This window comes from Phyllostomus hastatus, unplaced genomic scaffold, assembly GCF_019186645.2.
Source record: "Phyllostomus hastatus isolate PE091 unplaced genomic scaffold, TTU_PhHast_1.1 phas_contig_283, whole genome shotgun sequence".
Lineage (NCBI taxonomy): Eukaryota > Metazoa > Chordata > Mammalia > Chiroptera > Phyllostomidae > Phyllostomus > Phyllostomus hastatus.
Window position 1 is genome coordinate 10,285,432 of NW_025333833.1, and position 26,350 is coordinate 10,311,781.

The window sequence follows — 26,350 nt, forward strand, 5'->3', positions numbered from 1 at the left end:
CTGGCCTGAGAGGTGCACTCACTCGACCTGTGGGCTGTTCTGTGAGTCTGGGGCTGCAGTAGACCGGCGGGAGAAATGGGACCGGCGCCTCCGAGCCAGGCCCAGGGGTGGGGCCAGCAGGAGCCCCCGCCCGCCCTGAGCCAGTGAGGGACTGTGACTCCATCGTGCACGGTGGCTCCTCGCTGGAGCTGCTGCTCAGGGGCCGCCTCCCATTCGTTCACGCCTACATCTAACCTTGAGTGAGCGCCTCCTGTGTACCAGAAGCTCTGTATGCACTGCCAGTGGAGAGATGAGGAAGACACTGTCCCTGCTTTCAGGGGATAGTGTTTTGGGGAGAAGGGGGGAGAGAAGTAATATAGTTGCACAAAGCAAAGAGCTGTGGGGCACAGGGAGAAACCTTCACAGGCGCGGCGACATTTCAGCTTGATCTCGACATAGGGCCAGAAAGGAGGGCAAAGGCCACTGCAGGAGGAAGCACAAGCACGAGGTGCCCCTCTTTGTGCGTTTTACAGGCAGAGAAGTGGCCGAGGGGGTGGGGAAAGGGCTGCACGGGAGAGTGGTGGGGGCCGGTGGAACTGGTATCCTCTCCTGCGTCCCTACCATCCTTTGCTTCATTCAGCTAGCGCACAGATGCACGCCACTCCCAGAGTCTGACCTTTTCTTCTGCATCAGAATCTCACCTTTTAAGTGCCCCAGACATGAATTCATCCTGCGCTGTGGATGATGTATGAGGTCTAAAGGGACATCCGTCTCAAGGGGATGCACATTTGAACAGTTTTTAAAAGTGCGAGCCACAGGGTCCCTGAGCTGCGGGGGCCTGTAGACATCAGATGGAGACAGGTTGGCGGGGGGCAGGGGGTGTGGAAATGAGGTCTTCTCAGAACCTACATGTTACCAAACCTGCACCTTTAGATTCTAGCCTCCTGGCCTTAGGCAGCACCCTTCGCTGAGACCTCTCGAATTCTCAGCCATCCAGCCACCTGGCCAGTCACAGGAAGTCTGGTTCTCTCCTGCCTGCCCTGAGCGCCCTGCAGTGGCAATGCCACGCCTTCCCAAGCTAGCCCGCGTTCCCTGACAAGCCTTGTGTGTCTGCGCTCGGACCTAAGGGCTGGGTAAGTGTAAAGATCCTAGCAGGGAGCTGTGCTTGGCTGACTAAGACAGTGCAGGTGTGGGAGTGGGAGCCAGGAGTGGGCGCCGCAGAGGGGCTGCAGAATCCACGCGGGCATTGCTAGGCAGAGGCCTTGCAAGTAGACAGCCGCCAGGACCAGTCTCGCCTACAGGTCAGCAGCCAAGAGCTCATTTACTCTAAGTCTGTGGTTATCACTTTAAGGTTTACAGGGGAAGAAGCCTGCACCTTAAAGCAGGCATTGATTTCAGTCAGGCCAGCGAGCGCTCCTGACCATCTGCAGCTTCAGTGAGACTTGTGCGTGTCCCCAGTTCCGCCTCCCAGCGCATGGGCTGGGCTCCCTGGTCGTGTTCAGCGGCTTTCTGAACTTGAATGGGGCCTTGCCAGCCGTGACCCGCGGCCAGCTGAGCCCCGCACTTGGCCAACACTTTTGTCAGGAACAAGGACGGGCACTGGTTTCTCTCCGGTCAAAAGCACCAACCCCTTCCTCCCCGTTTGTGGGGACTGGCAGTGAGATCTGCCCCCAGTACCGGGGCTTCCCGAATCTTGTGTTCCCGTGAACGCGGCTCCCAAGAGGGGTGCACTGACCAAAGGGTGGTATGGTGCCGAGTTTAGGGAGTTGGTGGGAAGCCGATGGGAAGTCGGTGCACCATCCCCGACCCCCTTGGGGGGGGCGGTGCTCACTGTGTACAGCCGTGCGAAAGCCTCTGAGAAGCCCTCTGAGCGAAACCTGCTTCCCTTTACTGAGCCCGACTCCCCTCCTTTGTTTATTTCACGGCGGGTTCCTAGAACGCCGGTGTTTGCTGACCTGCGTTTCAGGAACACTGCCCTAGATGCCTTCAGCTTCTGTTAGCACTGGCCAGTGACTTGCAGGTGGGTCCTCAGTCCCCTTTCTGCCCCTCCCCCTGGGTCCTAGTCTCAGGAGAGGGCACGGATCCCCGGGCCATCCCTTCTGCTGTGTTTCCGTCTTCATTCTGCCATTTGGGTCTGGGGGATTCCAGCTGCCCGCACCAGGCCCAGGACAAGCTAGCCGATCGGGAGGGTGTATGGGACCCTGGGTCCTGGTGTGGCCGCTCCCTGCTCGGTCTGCGCTTGTTCAGAGCTCTGGGTGGGAGGCTGTGATGGGAGGGGAGAGTTAACAAGCCCTGTGGTCAGTGGACAGTGGCGGCCCTGGATGATCGGTGCGAGGGGCTTGTCCTGAGAAGTGGGCATGCAGGCTAGGGGGCACCTGTGGTGTGTGTCTGCCAGTGTGGCCGGCGCTCAGGGAGACTGAAAGGGAGGGGCTCGGTGTGCCGAGGGGCCTCCCATTCAGGGAGGCTGCATTCTGACTGGGAGGGTGTAAGCCACAGAGTGGGGCGAGGGGGGGGGCTGCCTCTGAGGTCCTCCGAGCCCCACCCAGTTTCAGATCTGGTGGCTGAGCTCCACAAGGGGGTCCTGCGTGAGTGTGGGGGTGCGTGGGAAGGGAGGATGGCCGGCTGCTGGAGACTGGGCTGTGTGACTCAGGGACGCATGGGGGTGGGGGAGGAGACGAGAGTGGTGAGTACTCGAGTCTGAGATGCTGCCGGACATCTCAGCCCCTGCAACCTCCCGTTCGAGCACCAGGACTGCAGCAGCACGGACCACCTCTCCTACAGATGATGCCCCGTGCCCTGCCCCTCTTCCGAGATGCCCCGAGTGCTCGTTGCCATTGCCATTCACTGGCACTGACGTCACGGAGGGGGTAGGGGGGGCATCGTGTTAGGTTTGGCCCTCCTTCTGGCTCCCCAGGGAGGGCTCTAGGTGCTACGTCTTACACGGCCACGCTGGGTGTGTCGGGAGACAAAGAGAACCGTCCCTTCGCTTCCCTCCATTCTGCCAGAGAAGCTGCTCCGCTCTCCCACCAGGGTTCCGGAATGCGCCGGAGCACAGGTTGCTCAGCAAGACCAGTGGCAGCAGCTGGCTTGTGTTTGTCACAACAGTAGTTCAAGAGTGAAATCCAGCACGCAGAGTGACTCGACTCAGGAGCGAGCGATGCTCTCTGTGCCGTTTGCTCCCAGTCCCCGCGCCCGCCTCCCCGGGCTTGTGGCACAACCTTTCCGAGGGAGGCGGGACGCTGGCACTGAAATCAGAATGCTGTTTTCGCAAAAAGGCATAGGGAGCCCCCTCACCTGTCTTCAGGAAAATGCAGCCGGAAAAGAGCCTGCCCGTGTTACCCATTCATTTGTCACCCGGTTCCCAGAGGCCCCGGCTTTGCTGTCACGTTGCGTCCCTGCTTTCTGTGGATGTATCGCAGAAGTGGAGGAGGGAGTAAGATGGGGCGAAGCAAGCTCCTCCTGGCCCCCTTGGATATTTTTCTGATTTGGTTATTAAGTAGAAGGGAGGGCACGTGGACAGAATTGGCCCTTTTCTGAGAGCTCTTCCACTCAGGTGAGCAGAGGTTCTGGGCTGGGGGGCGGGAGCGGGACCCCAGCTGTGGTGCCCAGAGACGGCAGCAGCTGGGCACAGCTGTGTTCTTGCCGAGGCCTCGGACGGTCCAGCGGTTTGAAGGCTGGGAAGCAGAGGGGTCTGCGAGGGCGTCAGCGACTCTTCCTCCCTTCTCTTCCTCCTTTTCAGCCCCAGCTAATTCCCGGGTAGGGCCTTGAGTTCTCTAAGTGCCTGGGGTGTCTACCATATGTCTAGCTATACTATTTACTGGCTCCCTTTTTTTTCTCCCTTGGAAAAGATGCTTTGTGTTCAGAGCCCAAACCGAAGTGGTTGTAACTTCCCAGGCTAAGCACAGCCCACTGTCCTGCGTGCTCGAACCGATCACTGTACAGGCTGCACGGCCACAGTGGGCGTTGATGAGCTTGTGTGTTGATGTGCACGGTCATCCAGGGGCTGTGCCTCTCTCTCGGTGGATCTCTTCCTTAACTCCTCCTCCCCACGCCCTTTGAGTACATGATCCTGGCCACCATCATCGCCAACTGCATCGTCCTGGCTCTGGAGCAGCATCTTCCCGAGGACGACAAGACCCCGATGTCCCGCAGGCTGGTAGGTGCCTCCCTCCTCTCGCCTTCTTTCCCCCGTCCTCGTCCCCGGTCCCCATCTCCTCTGCCCCATCGCCTGGCCCTTTTTCCCTCCTCCCTGCCCCACGGCACTATGAGGAACCCCATTGGGATGCATCAGGCAAGAGGCCTGACCTTTCTCACTCCTGCCCCCAGGGAGCTCTGAGGGCATCGCCAGCGCTGGGTACAGGAAGGAGGGGTGGGCGAGGGGCCCATTGTCCCCTTTCCCAAGGGACGTCCGCAGTGGGAGGAGGAAGGAAGGCAAAGGGGGGAGGGTGAAGGTCACTCGAAGCCCGTGTGCATGCATGGTGGCGAACTTCCCAAATGTTACGCCCATATTCTTTTTAAAAGATAGCTCACCTTTCTAGTGTATCCCCCTAAAGAAAGCAAACAAATAGTTTAAAGTTCAAATGTGTGGGCTCTCCCACCTAGTTACCTGTGGATGCCAGCTCTTGGGCATTCAACCGAAGCGAAGGCGGCTGTGGAAAAGCCACTCCGTCGGGGCAAAGCCAGCACTGTGGGTCATCCCACGGGAAGCCATCTGGTGCTGGCTGTCTCTGCGGTCGGTCCCCAGGCCCCCCTTGCCTTGTGCACTTCCTGAGTCCCCCGGACCCCTCTACCCCCCTGATCCCGGGGCAGGTGTCCAAGTGTCCCACAGGAGCGAGAAGAGGTCGGAGCGGAGGAGTGGCTGAGCGTGCCTTCGCCTGCCTCTCATGCAGCATGGCCCCCCTGACCGGCACCTCTGCTCTTTGTCCCGCAGGAGAAGACGGAGCCGTATTTCATTGGGATCTTTTGCTTTGAAGCTGGGATCAAAATCGTGGCCCTGGGGTTCATCTTCCACAAGGGCTCGTACCTCCGCAACGGCTGGAACGTCATGGACTTCATCGTGGTTCTCAGCGGGTGAGTGCTCCTCCGGCGTCTTCTCTGTGTGCTGCGGGGCAGGGGCTGTGGTGTTCTCAAGTGGCTGACACAGCGAATCCCGGGGTGGGGAGTCAGTAGGCACAGAGGAAAGGGTTCAAGGATAAAATTCTCCCATGGGGCTGGACCAGGGCTGACCCCCCTGCGGGGGAGTGTGGGTCCTCTGTGGAGATGCGTGTGACCTTCTGCGGAGGCCCGCAACCCAAGGTCCGGCTGCTGCTTCTGGTTTCCCACCCCGTGCTTGGCTCGTGCTGAACACACGTCCCGGCTGGTCTGGCCGGAGGGGCACCCCCGAAAGATGGGCCAAAAGGTGCGGTTTTCGTTCAGAGCTTGGAGAAGGCCCCAACCATATCTTCTGAATGGGTGATTGAGACTCGTGTTCTGACAGCAGACTTCTTTAGGATTTGCAGATTTATCAACATGAGGAGGCATGGAACTGAGCCCCACTAAAATGCTGGGTAAATGATTCCTTTGGAAGTTAACGCAGCAACTGAGCATTGCAGCTGCCCCGGTGTCGTGGGCAGCACGTTTATTTAGATACCTGGCAGATCACCCTTTCTGTTGACATGAACAGGGCGCGCCTGTGCGGGGGCTGATCCAGCGCCATTGGCAGCTTATGTGATGGGCCTCGGGACTGGCGGTGACGGGCACGCCTCGTGGGGCTTTGTGACTGTGCATTGGTCTCTGTGTCAGGTGGTTCTTGGTGCCTGGAGGGGCGAGCCCAGCCCTCGGGGTGGCCCCTATGGCGCGTGGGTCTGGCAGCAAGAGGTGGGGCATGGATGTCCTGTCCTCTTACCCAGCCGTCTGTCAGGCAGCGGTTCCCACTTGGGAGGGGAAGGGGCTGGTGGAGTAGGAAAGGGGGGAGGGGCGGAGTATGAGCCACCATTGTAATTGGACAAAGGGGAGGGGAGCAAAGTAGAAATTTCTTCTGGGAACAGCCAGAGGACTGGGGTTGGTAACGTCTGGGAAGAGTAAGTGCTTGAGAACGTTTGCATGTATTCATCGTCTGCAGGAATAGACATAATACTTGCATTTCTAACCCTCACGCCAATTGCGATAAAGTGAGCAAGTCGAAGGTGTAATGGGTTGGAATTTACAAATGGAAGCTTATAGGCAGCCAGCTCCTCAATACCAGGAACAGATTAAACAGAGGTGATTATTTACGTTGAAAAACACCTGTTTCCTTACAAAAGGATTTTCTGCAGGTTATTTGCCTAAATGAAAAATCTACTGCATTTTAAATATGCGCATAAAGTGTGTAAAGATACAGTTTATACATAGTGTTTGAGAGGTACGTGATCACAGAAAATGCAGCACACCTGGGTGATGTCTTCTTATTTGTTTTTTCCAGCTTTCTTGGGGTATGCCTCCCAAACCAAACTGGTATATAAAGTGTACTCTGTGGCGTTTTGATAAATGTATATTTTGTGAAATGGTTACCACCGTCAGGCTAATGTAACGGGTCCATCGCCTCGCCTAGTTACCTTTCTGTGCATGTGGTGAGAACACTTGATATCACCCTCTTAGCGAATTTCAAGTGTAAAATACATGATTATTAGCTATGGCACCAGGCTGTGCATTATTAGGTCTCCGGAGCATATTCATCTATAGATGAAGGTTTGCACCCTTCGGTCAGCCTCTCCCCCTTCCCCGCCCTCCAGCCCCTGGTCACCAGCGTTCTTTTCTCTGTTACTGCACGTTTGATTTTTTTTTTCAATTCTGCATATAAGTGAGATCATACAGAATTTGTCTTTCTGTGTCTGGCTTATTGCACCGAGTGTAATGTCCTCTAGGGTCCTCAATGTTGTCACCAATGGCAGGATTAGCTTCTCTTTCAGGGCCGACTAATATTTCATTGTGCATGTACTATATGTAACAGACGGGTGTGCATATGCAACCCCCCCCGACACTGTCCATTCATTTGGTCACTGACACTTAGGTTGTTTCAGCACCTGGGCTGCTGTGCGTGATGCTGGAATGTATATGGGAGTGCAGATGAAGCTTTTCCAGACAGGGATTTCATTTCTTCTGGACGTGTGCCCGGACGTGGGGCTGCTGGCTCACGGGGGGGTTCTGTTTTTTGTTTCTTGAGGACCCTCCGTCCTGTCCTGCACAGCGGCGGCACCAGTGTGCGTCCCCACGCACAGTGCACCAGGGTTCCCTTTTCTCCGCATCCTCGCCTTAGGTGTTAGCCTGTATGACTGACTTTTTGCTTTTTGATAACAGCTGGGTGATGATGTAAGGGTCTCTAACACCGGTCACGTCTGCTGTAGAGTGGAAGGTGTAGGTGAGAATCCGCGTCACTCGGAAGGAAGAGTGGTCTGTCCAGGGGAGAAGTGCCGTGGTGCGTGTATTGCGTGTTAGGGCCGTGGGACCCCTTGGTCCCCTGAGTTGTGTGTGTGTCGGACACCCTGTGAAAGTTCCCATCTTGTCTGTTTATTTTTACTCTAAGCTGTTCAATGGTCATTAAAAAATATGGAAAACACAGAAAAGCTGAAAGAAGAAAAAAGTTTCCTGGTTAAGAAAAATTCCTGTTCATTTTGTGATATTTCCTCCCAGCCCTTCAGTGCCAAGCAAGCTCTCTTTTCAACGCTGGAAATTTCGCTGTTTGTTCTCCATGTAGTAAGAGTGTTTGTTATGTATTACTCCATATTTTGGTTAAAATCTGTACTGACTTGTCAGCAGTTTTTTGAATGGATAAGCGCGGCTTACTTTTCCATTTTTGCCATTGTTTGACACTTAGATTGCTTTCTGTTTGGGGCCATTATAAATAATTATTCGAGATGCTCCGATGTACATTGTTAGGACGTCGCCTTTTAAGAGGTGTTGTGACAGGCTGAAGTGCTTCCACAGGGGGACCTGCCACTCTGGCACCGGGCCCGGGGCCTGGGCTGTGTGAGGGGAGGCGGAGGCCTGGACCCTTGGACGGGATGAGGGCAGAAGGGTGGATGCCCGGCACGGCCTTAAATAAGGATCCCGTGGTTGACAGAGCAGGTTTGTGGGGGTCAGCAGGGCTGTCTGTCAGCCTGGCCAGGAAGGCCATCTGTGTCCCCGCCTGCGTGCATGGTGGCACAGGGGGCACCGAGCCCCTGGCCAAGTCACGCGTCCCCTCTCTTCTCTCTCCACTCAGGCCTCGCACGTCCCGTTCTCAGTGGCTCTTCAGACTCTGCTGAGAGGCCACTGCTGTCCATCTGGGCCGATGGACTTGCCCCGTTCTTCCTGCACCTGCTGATTTTTCCTGTCTCCTTAATTTACACGTGAATGGGCTCTAGGGAAGAGGCTTGGCATTGCTTGAACGTGCTCCAGCGTCTTGAGATGGGCTCTGGGCTGCGGTTCTGTCCCGCAGGACTGGATCATCAGATTCAGTCTTACATGTACACAGCATTGCCTTCTACCAAGTTCATTTCCCCACGCACATTGCCCATGCTGCAACATCTCTACAATCAGCCTGCATCTTACGATAGTGGCGTGATACAGTTTGACTGACAGCATTTCTCTTTCTCCCTTTGTGGTGTATCAAATCACGGGACATCGTACAAGTGTTGGGGTCTGGAATCTGTTGTGATGCCACCCCAGGGACATGGCAGAGCAGGCTTCCGAGACGAGTCACCTGGTGTTCGGAGACCTGGAGTGCTCAGGCCAAGGGCACCTGCTTCCTGACAGCAGGTCCTGCAGTTGGAGCTGTGCCCTCCGACCTGGGCTGGCGCTCTCACCCCTGCCCTGTGCAGCCCCCTCCAGGCTTCCTGGCACCAGCCCCCACAGCTGTCCCTGCTGGCAGCTCTTCCTTCCCACCTCAGCTCCCCGTGTCACCTCAGAGCTTCCCTCCTGTGCTCAAGAGGAGTGACAGGTGCAGGAGCCCGACCAGCACGGGCTGCGCCTGCAGGACTTTCAGCTCTGCTGTGTGATTGGAGGGGTGGGATGGGGGCGGGGCTGAGGAGTCAGACAGACAGCCGGCCGGCTCAGTGAAAGGCCTCTATCACTGACCTTCCCTAAGAAACAGAACCACCTGGGCCCCGCCATCTGGCCTTTGCCTCTGACCTTCTAACCTTTAGTATTCTCAGGTCTGTAAGTTGTGGGAGTTCAGGGTGTGCAAGTTGATTTTTGTATGCTAGTCCCCCGACCCTCCTCATGATCCCCCAGAGGGGATCCTGTTCTTTTGTAGATGAAGAAACGGAGGTTCAGACAGACGGGGTTTGGGACCCACTAGGAGGCACACGCTCCAGGACTTGAGCCCCTGTCTTCTGGCCCCAAGCCCTCTCTTCAGGGCTTCACGCTTCTGTAGCTCCTTGGTGGCCGTTCCCTCGTTTTCCCTCCCAAGCCTGTGGGATGGGCTTCGGGAGGGGTGCAGCCTGGCAGCTGCCCCTGACCCAAAGCTGAGGCTCCACGTGCGACGTGGGGAGGGCCAGAGCCCTGTGTCCCATCTGCAGACTCCTCTCTGTGGGCTCGGAGTGACACTCTCTGGGCTGTGGTTAAGCCAGCAGGTGCATGAATGACTCTCGTGGCTTAATGCATAACGATGCATCCAAAGTTCCAGCCTATTTTTTCATTAACTGGCTTCTTCATTCATTCATTGATCTAGGCATCCATTCATTCATTTAACAAAACTCATATTGTTGAATGCTCAAGCACCTGCTGGGGCTGAGACACACCTAAGGTCACGTATTCTCCTTTCTTCTAAAAAAGCAGTGGAATTTGCCATTTTCCTTTTAAATAAACCATTAGCTTATATGTCTTGCGATCTTCTCATGTATTGATTACAGTTCAGGAGGTGTTATTTCTAAACATTTGTCAGGCCACCTGGAGAAATCAAAATAATTTGAAGTCACTATTACATATTAATTTTATAATAAGTCCCAGTGCCTGGAATAGGTGGGCAAATGACAGAGGAGGGGGAGAGCTCGAAGGCTCTCCTAAGCCACAGGCAAGAACAGGAGAGTGGGCCAGGGCCTGGGTTCTAGCAGGGACTTAATAAATGCTCACTGAACTGATTATTCGCTTCACCCCAGATTCTCTTATCACTTGTGGGCTACAGAGGAGGGTGCTGAGGGAAGCCCGGGCCTGGACTGAGGTTGTCTGTCCCCAGCCCTTGCTTCCCCTTGGTCTGGCTGAGCCAGGTAATATCTACACCTGTCTCAGGTACCTGTGACGGCCCCCTTTGCTCACATCCTGATTGCTCTGTTAGGGAAATGAAATCTGGAAGCTCAACTTCTAGGCCAGTAAGAGGCATTAGCTTCCAGTGGTGGGGGCCATTTATGGGGTTTCTCAGTGTTACTTCCTAGGTGATGGGGTGGGGGCAGGGTCCGGCTGAATATGAAGACCCATCCTCTTAGAGTTGGCTGAGGTGGGGGAGGGGGAAGGAGATACCAGGAGTAGCACGTCATCTGGCGTTAGAATGACAGCTGCCATTTATTAAGCTATGTGCCAAAGACTACATTTTATATCCATGTGTATCAATATCTATGCAAAAGATATATATGTCATTTCTAATCCTAAAAGTCACACTGCACGGGAAGAATTATTAGGCCTGATTATTATTGCCCATGCCCATTTTACAGGTGAGGAAGCTGAGACACAGGCAATTTCAGTGAGTTGCCCAAACTCAAATGGGCGGTATAGTAAAGCCGGAATCTGAACCTGGCCTCCTGGCCTTTGGTTCTGGTGCCTCCCTCAGCCATGCCGTCTCCTTACTTCCCCTGAGCGACTTCCGGTTCCAGCCACGTGGTGAGAAGTGCGCTTCCTCTTTCCCCTAGGAGCCCCTTCTCTTTGGTTGTATGTTAAAACCTTGGTGATATATAGAGCTACAGTTGAATGTTGGTGATTTTGTTATTTTTGCATAAAAAAAAAACAAGATCAGCCCAGGACATGCTCTGCCGCCAGTTTTTCCGGTTTTCCTGCACTCGTACCTGCGGGTACATGGGCTCATCGCTGGAGAGTGGGCAGGTGTGTCTGAGCCTGGGGCTCGTCCTCCCTCCTCTGCCAAGGAGACCATCACTCCAGGGCCCAGGCGACCACCTGTCCCCTCCCCACTATCTTCCTTCAAGTCCTTCAACAGACCTTACCGAGTACCCACAGCACACCAGGCACTGTGTGGCTGTGGGTGGGCCGGGCTGGGTGCTGCCCACGAGAACACCTTGCCATGAAAACCCAGAAGGCCACTGGCCTCTCTTTGGAGGACTCAGGACATCTTCCTGAAGGAAGCAGCATTTAAATCGGGATGTGAGGATGGGCAGGCAGCACTTAGCTCGACAGGGAAGGGGGGGAACTTCTCTGGGGGCAAGCATGCTGCATACAGGTCCTTGAAGGTGAGGGCAGGAGCTTCCAGGGAGTTGGTGAGACTGGCAGTGGGAGAGGAGCCTAGAGAGGTCACCAGGGGCCAGGTTAGCCCTTGCCGGGAGCTTGTGCTGTTGCTGGAGGGCCGTGGAGAGCCGCCGCAGGCTGCGAGCTCGGGTGGAATGCCGCACGGTCTTTTGCAGCCTGGAACTGACTCCCAGGCAAGGGCACGGAAGGGCGAAGGAGGCCACGACCGTGTCCTTTGCTGCCCTTGGGAGAGGGTGGGGGAAGGCCAGGGAAAGGGGGACAGGGAAGAGCCTGAGGACGAGCTGCAGACTTGCTGGGAGCCACCCCCGCAGGGCCCCGGCAGGACCCCAGCTTGTCCTTGTCGCCAGCGGCGCATGTGGAGCGCTGCAGCCTGAAGCCCGTGGGTAGGAGGACGCTCTCTGGAGCTAAATATACGTGGATAGGTATTTTTAGAGGGTTTCTGTAAGGAGGCTGCCCTAATACACGAGTTTCCCGAGAGCTAACAATCGAGGAACGCACACTTTTCTCGCCAGAGCACCGTCTCCGAGGTGCCGAGAACGTGGGGGCAGTGCTGCGAATGCGGCCCGGGCCCCCGGCCCGATTTAAACCTCCGCTGCGGTAGTGTGGTGACACTTGGTATTTATACAGCATCTCCGAGCAGTGTGCCTGGCAAGATCCCGCAGATCTGTTTTTTACTCATCTTCTCCGCCCCCAGTGGGCGAATCGGGGGTGGGGTGGGGGTGGGAGGTGGGGAGCATGGAAGGGAGGGAGTGGAGGGAGGAGGCATAAGAACCCCTCAGATGGAGATGGGGACACTGAGGCCCAGGGAGGCAGTGCCAGGGGCTTCGAGCTACTCCGAGGAGCAGAGTCTGTAGAAGGAGGTGAGGCGTCCGTGCCTTCCTCCTGGTTTGGGGTGCGGTGCGGTGCCGGTGCTGAAGCCGGGCGGCCTCTGCAGCCCTCTCTCCCCAAGGACTTGGCGGCTGCCCTTCGGATCGTCCTCCGCCTCCTGGCTGGCTCCTCCTTCATTTCCGGCCCCTCACTGGGGACCGCGCTGCTACTCGCGGTCTGTGCTCTCAGAACGTTCTTCTTTCCGTTGCATTTCCCTCCAGATGGGGGAATGATGGGAAAGATTGAGAATATGGGGTTTAGGTTCAGGGAGGAGGTGGGCAGAAGGTGGAGCTTTCAGGTCTCTCGTTGGCTCTGTGCTGGCGACACACCCAGTCCCCTCGGGGAGAGTCCAAGTGAGAGGCCCAGCTGGTAGGTGACAGGGGGTTGAGCTGGGGTGACTCCCTGGGTGAGAGAGAAGTTTCTCTCCTGTGTGTACCTCGTCTCTCCTGGACTGAGAGTCAGCACTGGTCCGTTCATCAGGTACGTGTCAGTACCTGCTCTGTTCTAGGTGTACAGCACTGGTGTTGGGATGGCTTCTCTTTGCTGAAAGGCTGCTTTTGGCTGCCTCCCTGATGGACAGACAGGAGATCAAACCTGGGAGAGCTGAGTGGGAACCTGACCTGGCCTTGGTGTCAGCAAAGGGGTGGGAAGCCAGAGCGGGCGGAGGGAGGTTCAGAGTCCCCGGTAGTTTGGGTTGGGATTATGTTTTCTGGCTCCACATTCATTCAGGGTCACGCAGGGAAAGAAACTACGAGGTGCTTTCTGAGTCAGACCGCTGTCCGGGGCCTGGGGCTGCCACCTAAAGGCGTTGTCACCACTGCGCGGGGGTGCACGGGGAGGAGGGTGGCAGGGCTGGAAGTTCCGGGGCCTGTGGGCAAAGCAGAGACAGATGTGGCAGAAGTGCCCATCCCGTAGGTCCGTGGGATAGAGATGAAAATGAAAAGGAGCGTTTACATTTCTGTCCTGTGGGTGACGCGTGTCCCCTCACTCGGGGAGAGGTCTGTGCACCGGCTCCCTGTTGTGAACACAGCCCACACTCAGTATAAGTGTGCCTGGGGAAGCGTGAGACACAGTGGTTCTGTGTAACGTTCGTATTCCCGGGGTCAGGCAGCGGCAAGGTGATGGGTGCAGAGTGGTTGCCGAGGGAAGCGGTGGGTGGAGCCAGGCAGGTGTGGGCAGGTGTGGGCAGGGAAAGGGAAGTTCAGGCTGGGCTCACCGGAACTCATCGCTGAATTGAGACCTGGGAGAAAGATGGATTTGTCCATCCCTCTCTCATTAGTTACTTCTCGCAGAAGAGAAACCGGGGCCCCAGAACTGAGCCACTTGTCCAGGGTGGTGAGCAGGGGCTGGCATCCTGGTTTCTGTCACCCCAAATTTGGGACTTGAGGGTAGTCACGTTCTGTCACCGCTGGCCTCGGGAACCTGCCACTCGATTGTGTTCAGGCCCCAAGCTGGCGGTGTTAAGAAATAAGGTTTTTTTTTGGCGAGGTGGCTGGAACGTATGTGTACAACTTACGTGGGAACGGTTTGGTGGAGTGGACTGAATGGACGTGGGGGCCCTGGTTCGGTCCCACCCAGCCCCACCAACCTCCTGCCCATGACCAGAGACGACTCGCCCACCATCTCGGCGTCCCGCCCTTCACGCAACCTCACTTACGAAACGAAGGTCGCACCTGCATGAGCCACCTCACCAGGTCTGTGACAAGCAAAGTAACGACCGTGCGGGTGCTGATGGCAACGGCTCCCCCTGTCCCTGGAGCCTGCACGTCTGGTTCTGTTGGTGGGCACCTACGAAGGCCACCCCAGCACTGGTGCGTGTCCTCTGGAACATGAAGCACGAAACAGGGTGGACGGCGTGGCCCTTTCCCAGATGGTGAAGGCCCGAGCTCAGGCCTCACGCACGCTTGTACCCGAGGCCCGGCAGTCCCCGAGGGGAGGGGCGGCACGCCATCGCCATCAGCAGCCCTGAAGCCCCCGTGGTTTCCGCGGCAGAGCGCAGCCGCCTGGGCCACAGTGTTGGAAGACAACCAGGCAGAGCACGCGGTCGTGAGCAGTGGTAGCTTCCCCTAGGGCCGCGCCGTTAGGAAGATAAATGCTGGCATCCAGGTAAAGCACCCGAGCGTCTCCAGTGAAAGGCGTACAGAAATTGAAAGCGCCGTTCTGCAGACGCCGTTCCGAAGAGCCGTTTCTCTCCACGTTGCAGCCGTGGAGACAAGTTTCACTGAAACTTTCTGCAGATTTCAAAACTATGGAGAATTTAAGATTTTCATTAGTTGTCATTTTTGTTTCGAGACAGACATTTACGATGAATTGAGCATAGGATATATATCATTTCTTCTTAGTGTAGTGTATCAAATTTTATCAAAACTAGTCAACTCCTTCCACAGTTACTAACAACAGCAAAGAAATTCCAAGAGAAAAAGTTGAACCTAGGGCCTTCATTTTTAACCTTACCAACAATGAAAATCATACACTTCTTGGATTCCCATTTTTTTGTCTTCCCCCCTTTTTTTGGTCTCTGTCTTCTGACCCCCACCTCATACCCACGCTTCACACCCACACGTACACAGGTTTGGAGGGGTCTGGGCATTGCCAGGGAAGAAGGCTGGAGAGAAGGTCCCTTTCCCCTCGGAGGAGTGTCCGGTCGGAGAGACCCTGTGCTGAGCTGGTCACGGCTCTGAGAAGAGCCGGCAGGAACCGCTGAGCTCTGACGTCCTCCCTCTTGTCACTTCCTTCTGTCTTGGCTGCCACTCTTCTGTCGGCCTCGATGACAGGATGGTCAGGAGAAGGACTCAAGGCCGCGGCTTTTCTCCGCAGCCTCAAACTCTGGGACAGTGACTGGGAGGCAGAGTGACAGGTGTGGCTGCTTCCCAGTTGAGCTGGCATTTGTAATGAGGAATCGTGACTTAGGTCACTGTGGGGGTCCCACACGTCTCCCCTTCTCCCCACCACTTGTCTAGGCCTAGGCTGGTCTGTGGCGAGTTGTTCCTTAGTCAGGGCCTCCTGAATGGCCAACCGGGGCCAGGGGGCGGGGACCTGAACTGAAACGGAAGTGGTTTGGGGTATCTTTGCTGTTGAGTCTTAATCCAAACTGTGGGTGCAGGAGGATGACCAGAATGGTGCAGCACCCATATCTGACACTGAACCGTGGGGTCGGGGAGAACACAGGGAGTCTGGAGAAGACGGGGAGGGAGGGATAGAGGCAGCCAATGACAACCCAGCACCCTCTATGCGCTCCACGTTGTGCTGTGTACAGCCGTGCACAGACTCAGAGCTTCTGCGGTCTTAGAGCCTGCTCTCTGGCTCGGAAGACACATGTTAGACTTAAACACCACGGCGTATAAAGTGCCACAGAGAAGTGGAGGAGTGCTGGGGGCGGGAGTTGACATGGAGCCCTATCCCAGTCTAGAGGAGGAGGGTCAGGACATTGATGTTGAGACCTAGAGACTGTGTAGCGTCTGGTTAAAAGAAAAAACAAAAAAAACCCCAGAAGAACCCTGGCTGGTGTGGCTCAGCAGTTGCGTGTTGGCCTGCGAACCAGTGTTGCTGGTTCGATTCTTGGTTGGGGCACAGGCCTGGGTTGCTGGCCAGGTCCCGGGTTGCGGGTGCGCAGGAGGCAACTGGTTGATGACAGTGTTTCTCTCACACATCAGTGTTTCTCTTCCTCTCTTTCTCCCTCCTTCCCGTCTCTCTGAAAATAAATAAATAAAATATTTAAAAAGAAAACAGAAGAGAAGAGGGAAGGGAACAGGGTGAGGGGGGTTGAGGCAGAGGGTAGGGCCAGGGTGAAGGGCTGGGGTGAAGGGCCGGCGAAGGGAGAGGGCGCTGCAGGCCTGGAAACCCACGAAGGCCGGCGTGGCCGGGCGTGCAGTGAGTGCGGTGCCACTAACCTGAGGTTGGTGGGAGAGGTCGGAGGCCCCGTCACTCGGGTCCTCTTTGGCACCACCAAGGAGGTCCATGGGAGGCCCGGGGATGCTCTGAAACGGGGAGGCGGACAGATTTGCAGAGCGCCAGTGGGGGCGGGGCCACGTTTGCTGAGAAGATGAACAACTTCTGTAGAAGATTCTGAGTCTGCTCCGAATCAGGTCCACGGGCATCATGTTCGAGAAGCATCCCTTCCTTCTCTCTCGCCTTCTCTGTCCAACGCGGGTCCTCAGCTATAATTTTCTTTAACTTGCTGGAGCTGTACCAAAACCCAGTCTGTAGACCTTGTCATCCGGCCCATTGCGTGCTGAAGGCCCGCGAGCCCTGCCGTCTGGGTTCCCGCTCCGAGCATCTCCCGCTGATCCAAATAACGGGTGAGAACTGACGAGTGTGTGGGCTTTTAGTTTTGAGGTTGAGCAGAGAAATTATTTTTAAAATGCTTTGCTGAGAACATTGCTATAGGATTATTATGATTTTTGTTTTCCTGATAGAATAATAGTCAAAAGATCAAGCCAGCCCACATGCTTGTTTGTGGGATATGTCTCTTTTTTTCTGCTCTCTAGGCTCGGGACACGCTGTGATGCAGAGTCTGGATCCCAGCTGAACCCTGGCCAGCAACCCCATACACTAAGCATTCTGGGATTTAGGAGCCCCTCCCCAGGAGAGCTTGTCCAAGCGCTCTGCCATAGGCCCTCTGCCCACATCTCACTTGGAAAAGGAAGTCGTCTCCCCAGCGGTTTCCTTCCTGAGGCGGTTTCCTTCCTGTTCTCTCCCCCGAGACAGGCTGCCCAGCTGGGTGCCTCACATCTGGGCTGTGGTGCTGGGGATGGGGAGGTGCTCACTGCGTGCCCTGGTCTTTCCCACGTCTGCGGTTCAGACGAGTACGGCCAGGCCTTATGTTCGGCTCCCTTCCCCTTTCTTGTTTTCTGTCCTCTTCTTACTTCCTAACCTTTTCCTGTTTCCACTTTTCACCCCGGTTCAGAATAAGAGACTGGCTGAGTTGGAGGCAGGTGCTGGGGGTGTGTGTGTGTGTGTGTGTGTGTGTGTGTGATGCTGGTTCTGATGGGCTCCTTAGACCTGCGTCTGTGACAGTGACATCGATACCCAGTCCCTCTTCTCCAACAAACAAGTCCCAGTGTGAGGCGGGCCCTCCCTATTAGGAACCTGACAGCCCGGAGTCTGAGCAGCTACTAACGCAAGTGAAGGAGGAGGAATGTCCGTGACTTCACCTCCCCTGCCTGGGACTGATCTGATGCCACACTGAAGCTAAGCACCCACAAGTCATCCAAGAATCCAGATTTGAGGACCACAGACAGAGAGTGAAAGCAGGAGTGCACCTAACGAGTCACCTCGTCATAGTCCAGAGGTTTTCAGCCTGTGGGCTGTGGGGCTGGGGCTCCCTGAGCTGTGGGCGTGCCGCTCTGTGGCCACACCTAGCACTGGCTGTTCCCTGAATATCGTTTCCCATAAATGGGAACCACGCTATCATTTTTCTAAAGTGTGTGGGTGCCATTTTGATTTGTAAGATAAAAATATATATATAACAGCACTGTTGAATAAATAGTGGCTTTTTTTTCCATTTAGGCAAGCCTACTGACTAAATTATTAATTTGGGCTTTGTAGGCAAGCAGAGCTGAATTTGTATTTCTGCTCTGCTGTTTACTAGCTCTGTGGTTAGCCAGGGGCAAGTGACTCGGCTTCTGTAAGCCTCTGTGTCCTGTGTCTATCCCAAACGGGGGTGGGGGGTCCATGGTGGGTCATAACATCTATTTAACCAAGTTGTATGGGGTGTGTTGATGAAACAACTCCTTCAGGGGTAGAATGGGTCCTGGGTTCTGGCATAAAGTGGGAGCTTCAGGCTTGAAGAGATAAGCACTGCTGGCCCGTTGTCACAGAGGAGGGGCTGCGCTCCAGGGTCTGCCTGGTGCCCCTGTCCCTGGTTGGAAGACCGCTGCCAGTGGCCGAAGCGCGGCTTTAGCTAGCTCACCCATTTCTGGCGTTTGGTGTGGCGTAGGTGTGGAGGACACGGTGCGTGCACTCAGAAGGGCATGATCTGGTCTGACTGGAGAAGTATATAGTACAGTTGTACCACGCTACTCATCAGGTTCAGAACTCGTCAAACCCTGTCCTCGTCAAATTTTTGGACGAGAAAAAAATGTTTCAGCACTCGACGCTTGCTCGGGGCTCGTCGCACTTGCTAGAACTTGTGTGAGTCACGACGCTGCCCCGCAAGAGAAAATGCTTCATCCCTGGATGCTCGTTGGTCTCAGCACTCGTCACGGGTTCGGAATGAATTAACGACAAGTGGTACCCGAGGTACCACTGTGTGCGTGATATAGGGCAGCTGGGCCCAGTACAGCCAGGACACAGCCCAGTTCTGGGTTGGGCGGTCTGGTCTCTGGGAGTGGCTAGAAGTGGGGAAGGACATGAATCAGGCCAGTGACACCGGACCTCTGTCCCAGGTCAGGAATCCCGGGGTCAGCCTCTGGCCTCTTTGTCTTTACCGCTAATCAGGAATGGCTTCTTGGACAGCTAATCAATTCTCTTCCAGTTGTTGCTTGCAACGTCTTTCCTTGACCCCGTGTGTATATACACCCTGTCTTACCGTCCCACCAGAAAATATATCTTTTTCACAAGCCTTTTCAGTGGGAATATAGATCTTGGTTTGGTGGCTGCTATTTATAAAATATCCGTGTTGGCCTGAATATCGCTGCTGGTTCACATCTGTCAAACTCCAAACTCCAAACAGAGGGTCGGGAGCCAGTTTCCGAGGGAAACTAGCTTTTCCGTTGACTAATGTGTTTTCCATCCTTCGTTTGCACAGAGAAGGTGGAGAAGTCACACGCTCAGCCATGAACTATGCATGACTGCAGCCCATAAATTGGAGTCAGCAGCAAGTAAATGGTGGTCACGGGTCTTCAGAGAAGGATTTATTATTGGGGCCAGGGTTTTGGGATGGTCCTTGGGGAGGCCTGCTACATCGCTTCTTGTTACAACTTCCAGCATTCCTTCGATGTTGGGGTTCTGTCATGGGGTCTGGGCAGAGCTGTCCTTTTCCAAGGGAAGAGGCCCAGGCCAGTTTGGCCCCAAGTTCGTGACCTTAAGGAAAAGAGTTTCGGAAAGGAGTTGCCCAAATTATTCAGCCTCCTTAACACTCCTAGGTCCAGCTGGAAAGGGGCCCCCTTATTCAGCAGTTGGCCCTCGTCTCAGCGGTGCTGGCCAGGAGGCGGGGGCAGGAGGAGTGGATGGAGAGCCAGGGTTACCGAGTTACTCCAGACCAGTGACTCAGCAGCTGGCGGTCAGAGCTACACCCTGCAGTAAACGTTTCAAAGGTTTTCTCCTTTTGTTCTGGAGACAGCACTGTAGGGGAGGTAACTATTAGCATCACTGGGTGGGGAAACCTGGGCTTCGCTGGCTCAGTAACGAACCCCAGAACACCCTGCTAGTGGTGGGGGGAGCTAGGAGTGGAACCAGGTAGTCTGATTCCAGAGCTTACGTCTTCACCCAAGATGCCAGGATGCCTCCCTAGGGTGGGCGCCCTGGTGGCTGCCTGCTCTGGGTGTTTCCCCCTGGATATGTCTCCGCTAACAAAAGTGAAATGGATGCATTCATTTGCGTAATCAGAACCCATCCAGGGGAATAGGAAACTCGCTGGATGGTTTTAGTTACTGAGAAAACATCTTTCACTGAAGGGGATTAAAAGAACATCACCATATTGGATTTTCTGTATCGCTTGGATCTTGAAATCGTCTTAGACGTGTTATCCATTTAGGCCTTTAAAATAGGTGAGTGGTGCACACGGGACAGCCCGGCAGGGTGGAGAGAGCAGAGGCCGTGGGATGCATCGTTCCGCATTGGAGTCTGACTCTGGCTCGGCGACCCCGCACCAGCCGTTCCACCTCCTGGCCCCAGTTTCCTCGTGGGCACGTGGAGGGTTCAGGGCACGTGTGAGCATCACCTTGGCACAATGCTTTGCACATAATGCGTTTTCAACAAATAGCACCTGTTACCGTTCCCTAGTTTGTCGTAGAGGAAAGGGAGGCACAAATGAGCAAATTTCTAAGTGAACGAGATCGAAAGACCAAGTGATTTCACGATGTGTTGAATCTAACAAACAAAATAAAGGAACAAACAGCAAAAACAAACTCACAGACACAGAGAACAAGGTGACGGTCTGCACATGGAGGGGGTGTCGGGGGAGCAGGTGAGAGAGGGAAAAGGGGCTCAGATGTGCAGATCGTGGTTATGAAAACAGTCACGGGCCCTGACAGGTGTGGCTCAGCTCAGCTGTTGGGGTGTGGTCCTGCAAAGCGAAGGGTCGCCGGTTCAGTTCTCAGTCAGGGCACATGCCTGGGTTGTGGGTTCGGTCCCCAGTCTGACCGTGTGTGAGAGGCAACCAATAGATGGTTCTCTCACTCTCTTCCCCCTCACTAGAAATGACTAAATAGAAAAAAAGTGTTTTAAAAAGTCATGGGCTATAAAGTACAGCACAGGGGATACAGTCAATAATACTGCAGTGACTGTGTGTGGTGTCAGGTGGGCACTAGATCTAATCACTGTGCTGTACACCTGAAACTAGTAAAATATCGTATGTCAACTGTAATTGAAAAATCAGTGTAAAAAATGAGCAGATACATTCCTGGAGCTACTCTAAGCTCCACAGCCATCCTTGGCGTGACCAGGGTGAAGTCACTGTCCCTGCACGTTGTGGCCTTTGCTACTTGCTCTGGTCATACTAGCTCCTAGAATGTATTAAATTTTGTGTGGGCTTCCAGGTCCTGGCGTCCCTTTCTATTTGATCTGTACTCACAGCCCTTCCTCCACCTGGAACGTAGGTTTCAAGTTGTAGCTGAGTAACTGCTTTCACCTGATGACCGGAAGCCGGTCTGAACCTGACAGGCTCAGCATCGGCCGGCCGTGAACCACAGCAACGCAGGCCGGACTCGTGCGGTCTGCCTTTTCTCCCCAGACCCTTAGAGAACTTCCGTCTCTCCAGTGCTGCCTTCAAATTGATCCACTCTAGTTTCTCATTTACTTCCTTCCCCACCCTTCATAGTTATATAATCAAAACCCCACCACCATTCTGTTTTTTGTGTTGCTTTTCGATCACACCTCTGAGACTTGCTCTTTTGAGAGAGCGTACCACATTCATCTTTATTGTAATAAATGATGTGTTTGCTTTCGTTTACGTGATGTTTGCTATTCATTCGACCATATCATTTTTATTTTTCTTATTTTTCCTGTATAGATCCAAATCTTATTTTTTTTAATAACTGAGCAAATCATGAAATCCTGCAGTAAAGAAAGTGCCGTATCTCCGTTTTATTTCCTGTACCCTCTCTGACTCCTTTGGAGGGTTGGAAACCTGCATCTGTGTAAAGCACTGAACTTAATGCCGAGTTTATAGTAGATTTTTAATGCGTGTGTCACTGAGAGTTGGGCAGTCAGACTCGGTCAGCTCCAGGGAGAAGGTGGGTGCTGGGAAGAAAGCTCTTCCAGACCCAAACTGATCGCATGCTGGCATGGTCCTTACGGGGGGGGGGGGGGGGGGTATGTCTGTGGGCTAGTTGCTCGACCTTCCTAGACAGCTGTGAGGGTGGAGGGGATGAACGGGATGGCACATGCGAGGGGGTCTGGCACCTCCCCACGCTGGCCCTGCCGCCGTCCGCCCTCCCCCATGCCTTCCTCTCATCACTGGGAGGAATCGTGGGGGCACCTACGGAGTCACCTGCCTGCAGAGAAGGCGCTGACAGAGTTTGACCCTCCCCCTGGGAGCTGCCGGGACGGAGCGGGGAGGTGAAGAGAAAGGAAAGGATAAGAAAGAATGAGAACAGAAAGTTTCGCAGCTCTTGAAGAAGGTAGGTGCACACTCCTGGTCATGCTGTACTCTAACCCGCCTGCCAGCGGGTGCTGTCATACACTCCTCTCCCGGGCCGCACTGAAGCACATGGGTGTCTGTGCTTCCCTTGCGCTCCTCCTCGCACGCCATCGCGAGGAGGGCTCTTGGATGCAGACGGCGAGGCGGTTGTGTTCTCGTAGCTTCCTCTCTGTATCGGTGGTTTCATTAAAGGGATTTCAGAGCTGTGTCCTTCCTTGGGAGAGAGCAGAGCTCCTTTCGAAGAGCTGCTCCAAGGCTGGGTTCCCCTGCCCCCCCGCCCCCCCCCGCCCCCGTTAACTGCTTCAAGGGCATCTCCCTGGTCCTTCCCCGACCTCAGCAGCAGCCCCCAGCCCCGACCCTGACCAGTTTGGTCTTGTCTTTGCCGGGAGGACCCAACCCCAGGACTGGACTGCGGGTGGCCTCCCCCAGGTCATCAGTCCTGGAATGCAGGCCCTGGGCCTGGATGGCCATTGGAAGGTGAATTCCCGCAATAGCAGCAAGTCAGCCCTGACTTGACTCGTCTGTCTGAGGGCAGGCCCGTTTCCGGGCGGGGCGGGGCGGGGCGGGGCAGGGCGGGGCAGGGCGGGGCAGGGCAGGCTGCGATGGTCTTCTCTGCATGTGGAGGGAGGGAGGAAGGACAGCCTGTCTGATGATTTTTGAAAGGGGCCCCCCTTCAAATTGTGTAACGTTTTCAAAGCAAAAGCCAAGCAAAATGTCAAGGGATTACAAAGATGGGAACTTCTCACACTATGATTTTTATTCACTTTTCCTGCCTCCATGGTATTTCTCTTTGAACTGGAAATTCTTTCCTACACAGTGACGCCTTTCCAACATCACCTTTTCCATCGGTGGTGTCAGTAGTCTGTGTGAGTGCAAGGAAAAGACCTTGAAGAATGTCAGGAGTACGGGGGCTGGCCCCAGTCACTGCCAGTCCCTTCTGAGGGACGACCCAGCCCCCTTATATGCACATGCAGCCTGAAAGTTTGGGTGGATGGACCTTAGGGCGCCTTAAATTGCCTGAAATAGTACTGAAAGTTAGGATGTATATATACTTCCCCCCAGGGAAATGCTTCCTAGCTTTTTAGCAAAGAAGCCTGTGACCCACATCTTAGGACCATTGTATCAGGTGATCTCTAAGGAGCCTACAAGCTTGAGAATTTATTTGGCTCTCATTACCCTTCCTGTTATGTAGACGCTTTTGTTAGACGCGTCCGATGCCTTCATCAGCCCAGCACCTTATCTCTCTCCTGCCTGCTTCTACCGTCTCCCCCTTGTCCGACGGCGCTCAGTGGAACCATGCCCTGCAAGGAGAGCCTCAGAACTCAACTTCCAGCTCGAGTTTGCCCCTGCTGTGGTCCAACGTCACGTGTGCTATCGGGCCATTCTTTCCTCATCTCTCTCTCCGACAGATCCTTTTGGCAACCTTTCCTTTCCTCTTTGATCTGGAAGAGCAGCTCTTCAGTGCCGTGTTCCAGGCGTCCCTCACTGCCTCCCCTCCCCCATGCCCATGGCCCCTCCTGCCTCGTTACTGCCGCCCAGGGCTCCCTCACCCCAGCAGGGCCAGACTCGGTGGTCCCCTTCTCATCTCAGAGCTCCTTCCTGCACTCGGCACTCCGGCACCCTGCCTCGTGGCTGTGTGCCTGCCTCTCACCAGTCCAGGCCGGGCTGCTCTGACTGTGAGAACCAGCTCCAGACCCAGCGCCTCAGGAGGAAAGCCGCACCCCGTTCTGCACCCTCTGAGCACTTACCTGCATTTCCCCTCCGTCGTCATGCACTCGTGTCCCCTCTGTGTTTTTCTGGTGGTCCTCTCGTCTGTACATTGAAACCGAGGGTGTTGGGGACACGTTCTCCTGTCTCTGTTCTCCAGGGAGATTTGGGTTTTCTCAGACCCATAAGTGACGCCCAACAAACGTGGGGTGAATAAGGAGGTGAAAAGCAAGGGGGTGTGCGTGCCTGCCTGTGGAGCTGGGGGCAGGGAGGCGGAGGAGGGTGTGGGGGTCGTGGACCCAGCTTAAGCGCCGTGTTCCACCTTCACTCACTGTCTGCCCAGGTGTGTTTCCCCGTCCCGAGCCCACCTGCCAGGAATAACGGTGTAGACTAGGACTGATCCTTGTGGGGTGGTGGGGACACCGAGCTCTGAGGGCAGCAGAGGCTGGTGAGGTGGAGGGTGGAGAAGGGGTGCCATGGGGTGGGGGGCCTTGATTAGGACCGTGGGGGGAGGGCAGTGTGTTGCCCATATCCGATGTTAGTTATCCCAGTTACTTAGAGGAAGCTATTCTCTTTCTCTTTTTGTTGCTTTGTGGTTGTGTTTTGTTTAAAAGAAATGAAGTATTAATACTGCCAATTGTCAGATTGGCACGGATTCCTCTTCCTTCAATCAGTCGCTCTTCCCCCTGCCTCCCTCCTCCCTGGACAATTAGCAAAGTGTTTGGTCTTTGGTTTGGATGAATAATTGATTCGGAGGCTTGGTGAATGATTCATGGCCCATATGGTGGGGCAACAGGATGTGTGTGTGTGTGTGTGTGTGTGTGTGTGTCCAGCACCTCGTACAAAAGGTCACAGGCTTCTTCCTGGCTCGGTGGAGGGCTGGTGCCCACCCCCTGCGCAGGGGCAGAGCCACAGCACGTGGTCTTTCTCCCCGGATTCTGTCAAAGGTGAGAGGCCTGAAGCCTCTCCCAGGAAAGCAAGGTTTTCTCTGGGTGTCTGTGTTTCAGTCCTTCTGGATCGGTGGTTCTGGTTCTGGTCAGGTTAATCAGTGATGGAGTTTATCCCCTTTAAACGAGCAATTGACCCCTGCCCCCCAAGAGAGATGGCTAGTTTGATGTTTCAAAGCATTTGAGGAAAGGGGACATATTGCCTTTCTTTCTTTACATAACAGTGTTTTAAACCTTCCTACTCAGGGGCGTTTTTTATCTTAACCCAGAGTCTTAACCTAGACACTCCCTGCTACTACACTAATTTGGCTTCCTGGTGATCTCCCTCGCTGGGGACAGAGCACACCTGGTTACTCTTCATTCTCCAGCTCCTCCTTGTCTTTGAAAACTGTTATTAAAGACTTGGATGCAGGGGCCATGGGATGGGTACCTAACCAGTACAATCCTCCTCAGTTTTAGTTTTTTTGTAGGGAAAAATTGGTTATTTTATGGGGGAGGGGGGGATGGCAACAATTCCTGCATAGGCCCTGATTTTTGGAAGCCAGCAGAGAAGAAAGAATTTTGTTAACCTGAACAGAGTTCATTGTCTTTTAGGCAGCCAGTCTCTGCATCTTATTATGGGGAGCTGAGAGGCAGGCCGTGGGTGAGCCAAACGCAAGGCTCCGATGACGGTTTGCCAGATGCCGTCAGTTGCAACGCTGTGCTGACGACGTGATCCGAAGGTCATAAAGATATTTCTCTGCATTTTCTAGTACAATTTTAAAAGTGCGTTTGTCATAGTTAGGTCCTAAGCCTCCTTGGGTTTATTTTTGTGTATCCTGTGAGCCATGAATAAACCCATGTTTTTCCGTGGGCTCCCAACTCCGCTTATTGAGCAGCGCATCTTTTGCTGTGGACGTGGAATGCCACTTCCGTCCACGTGCCAGGTTCCCCTGTACGCTTGCCTCGTTTCGGGGCTCTCTGTTCGACCTCATTGGTTATGATTCGTCTAGCCCTTTAATGACTATATTCTTACAATGCTTTTGGTAACTGATGGTGTTCATCATCTCTCCATTTGTCTTTAAAATCGGCTCATCTTGGGTATTCTAGGTTCATATGAGTTCAGAATTAACTTGTCAGAAGTTTAAGATTTTCGTTTGGAAATGTGGTATATTTATTAACTACTTTGGACAGAATTGACATTTTACAATGTTGAGCTTAGCAATATCGCGTCATTAATTTGGGATGTATTTTAGGTCTCATGAGAGTTTTTGGAGATTTCTCCATTTAGGACATGCACATCTTTTCTTAGGCTTATTTCTGTGCAATTTTGTTACTTCTTATAATTTTATTGCTCTTGTGAATGAATTAATTTTTTCATATTTCTAATTGAACATTATCAGTATATAGGAATATTACTCTTTTTGTTTGTTGATATTATATCCAGCAATCATGTCAAACCCTTTCATTAATTAAAATCATTTATTATTTGTAGATGGTCTTAAATTATCTATGTAGAAAATATATTACCTGCAAAAACTGTTATTATATTTCTTCTTTACAATTTACCCATTATATATACTTTTTCTTATCTTATTGCACTGGCTAGAACTTGTAGGAAAACGTTGAAAAATGGCAATAATAGAGGCTTTTATATTTTTCT

General features: G+C 54.0%; 1 protein-coding gene across 1 annotated transcript in view; it reads left to right on the plus strand.

Annotated features, from left to right (window-relative positions):
- Positions 1-26,350, plus strand: part of CACNA1E (calcium voltage-gated channel subunit alpha1 E) — a 365,845-nt gene that overhangs the window by 116,973 nt on the left and 222,522 nt on the right. The window contains exons 5-6 of the mRNA XM_045838379.1: positions 4,030-4,135; positions 4,910-5,049. Of these exons, the coding sequence (XP_045694335.1) occupies positions 4,030-4,135; positions 4,910-5,049 (246 nt within the window). The remainder of the gene's footprint in view (positions 1-4,029; positions 4,136-4,909; positions 5,050-26,350) is intronic.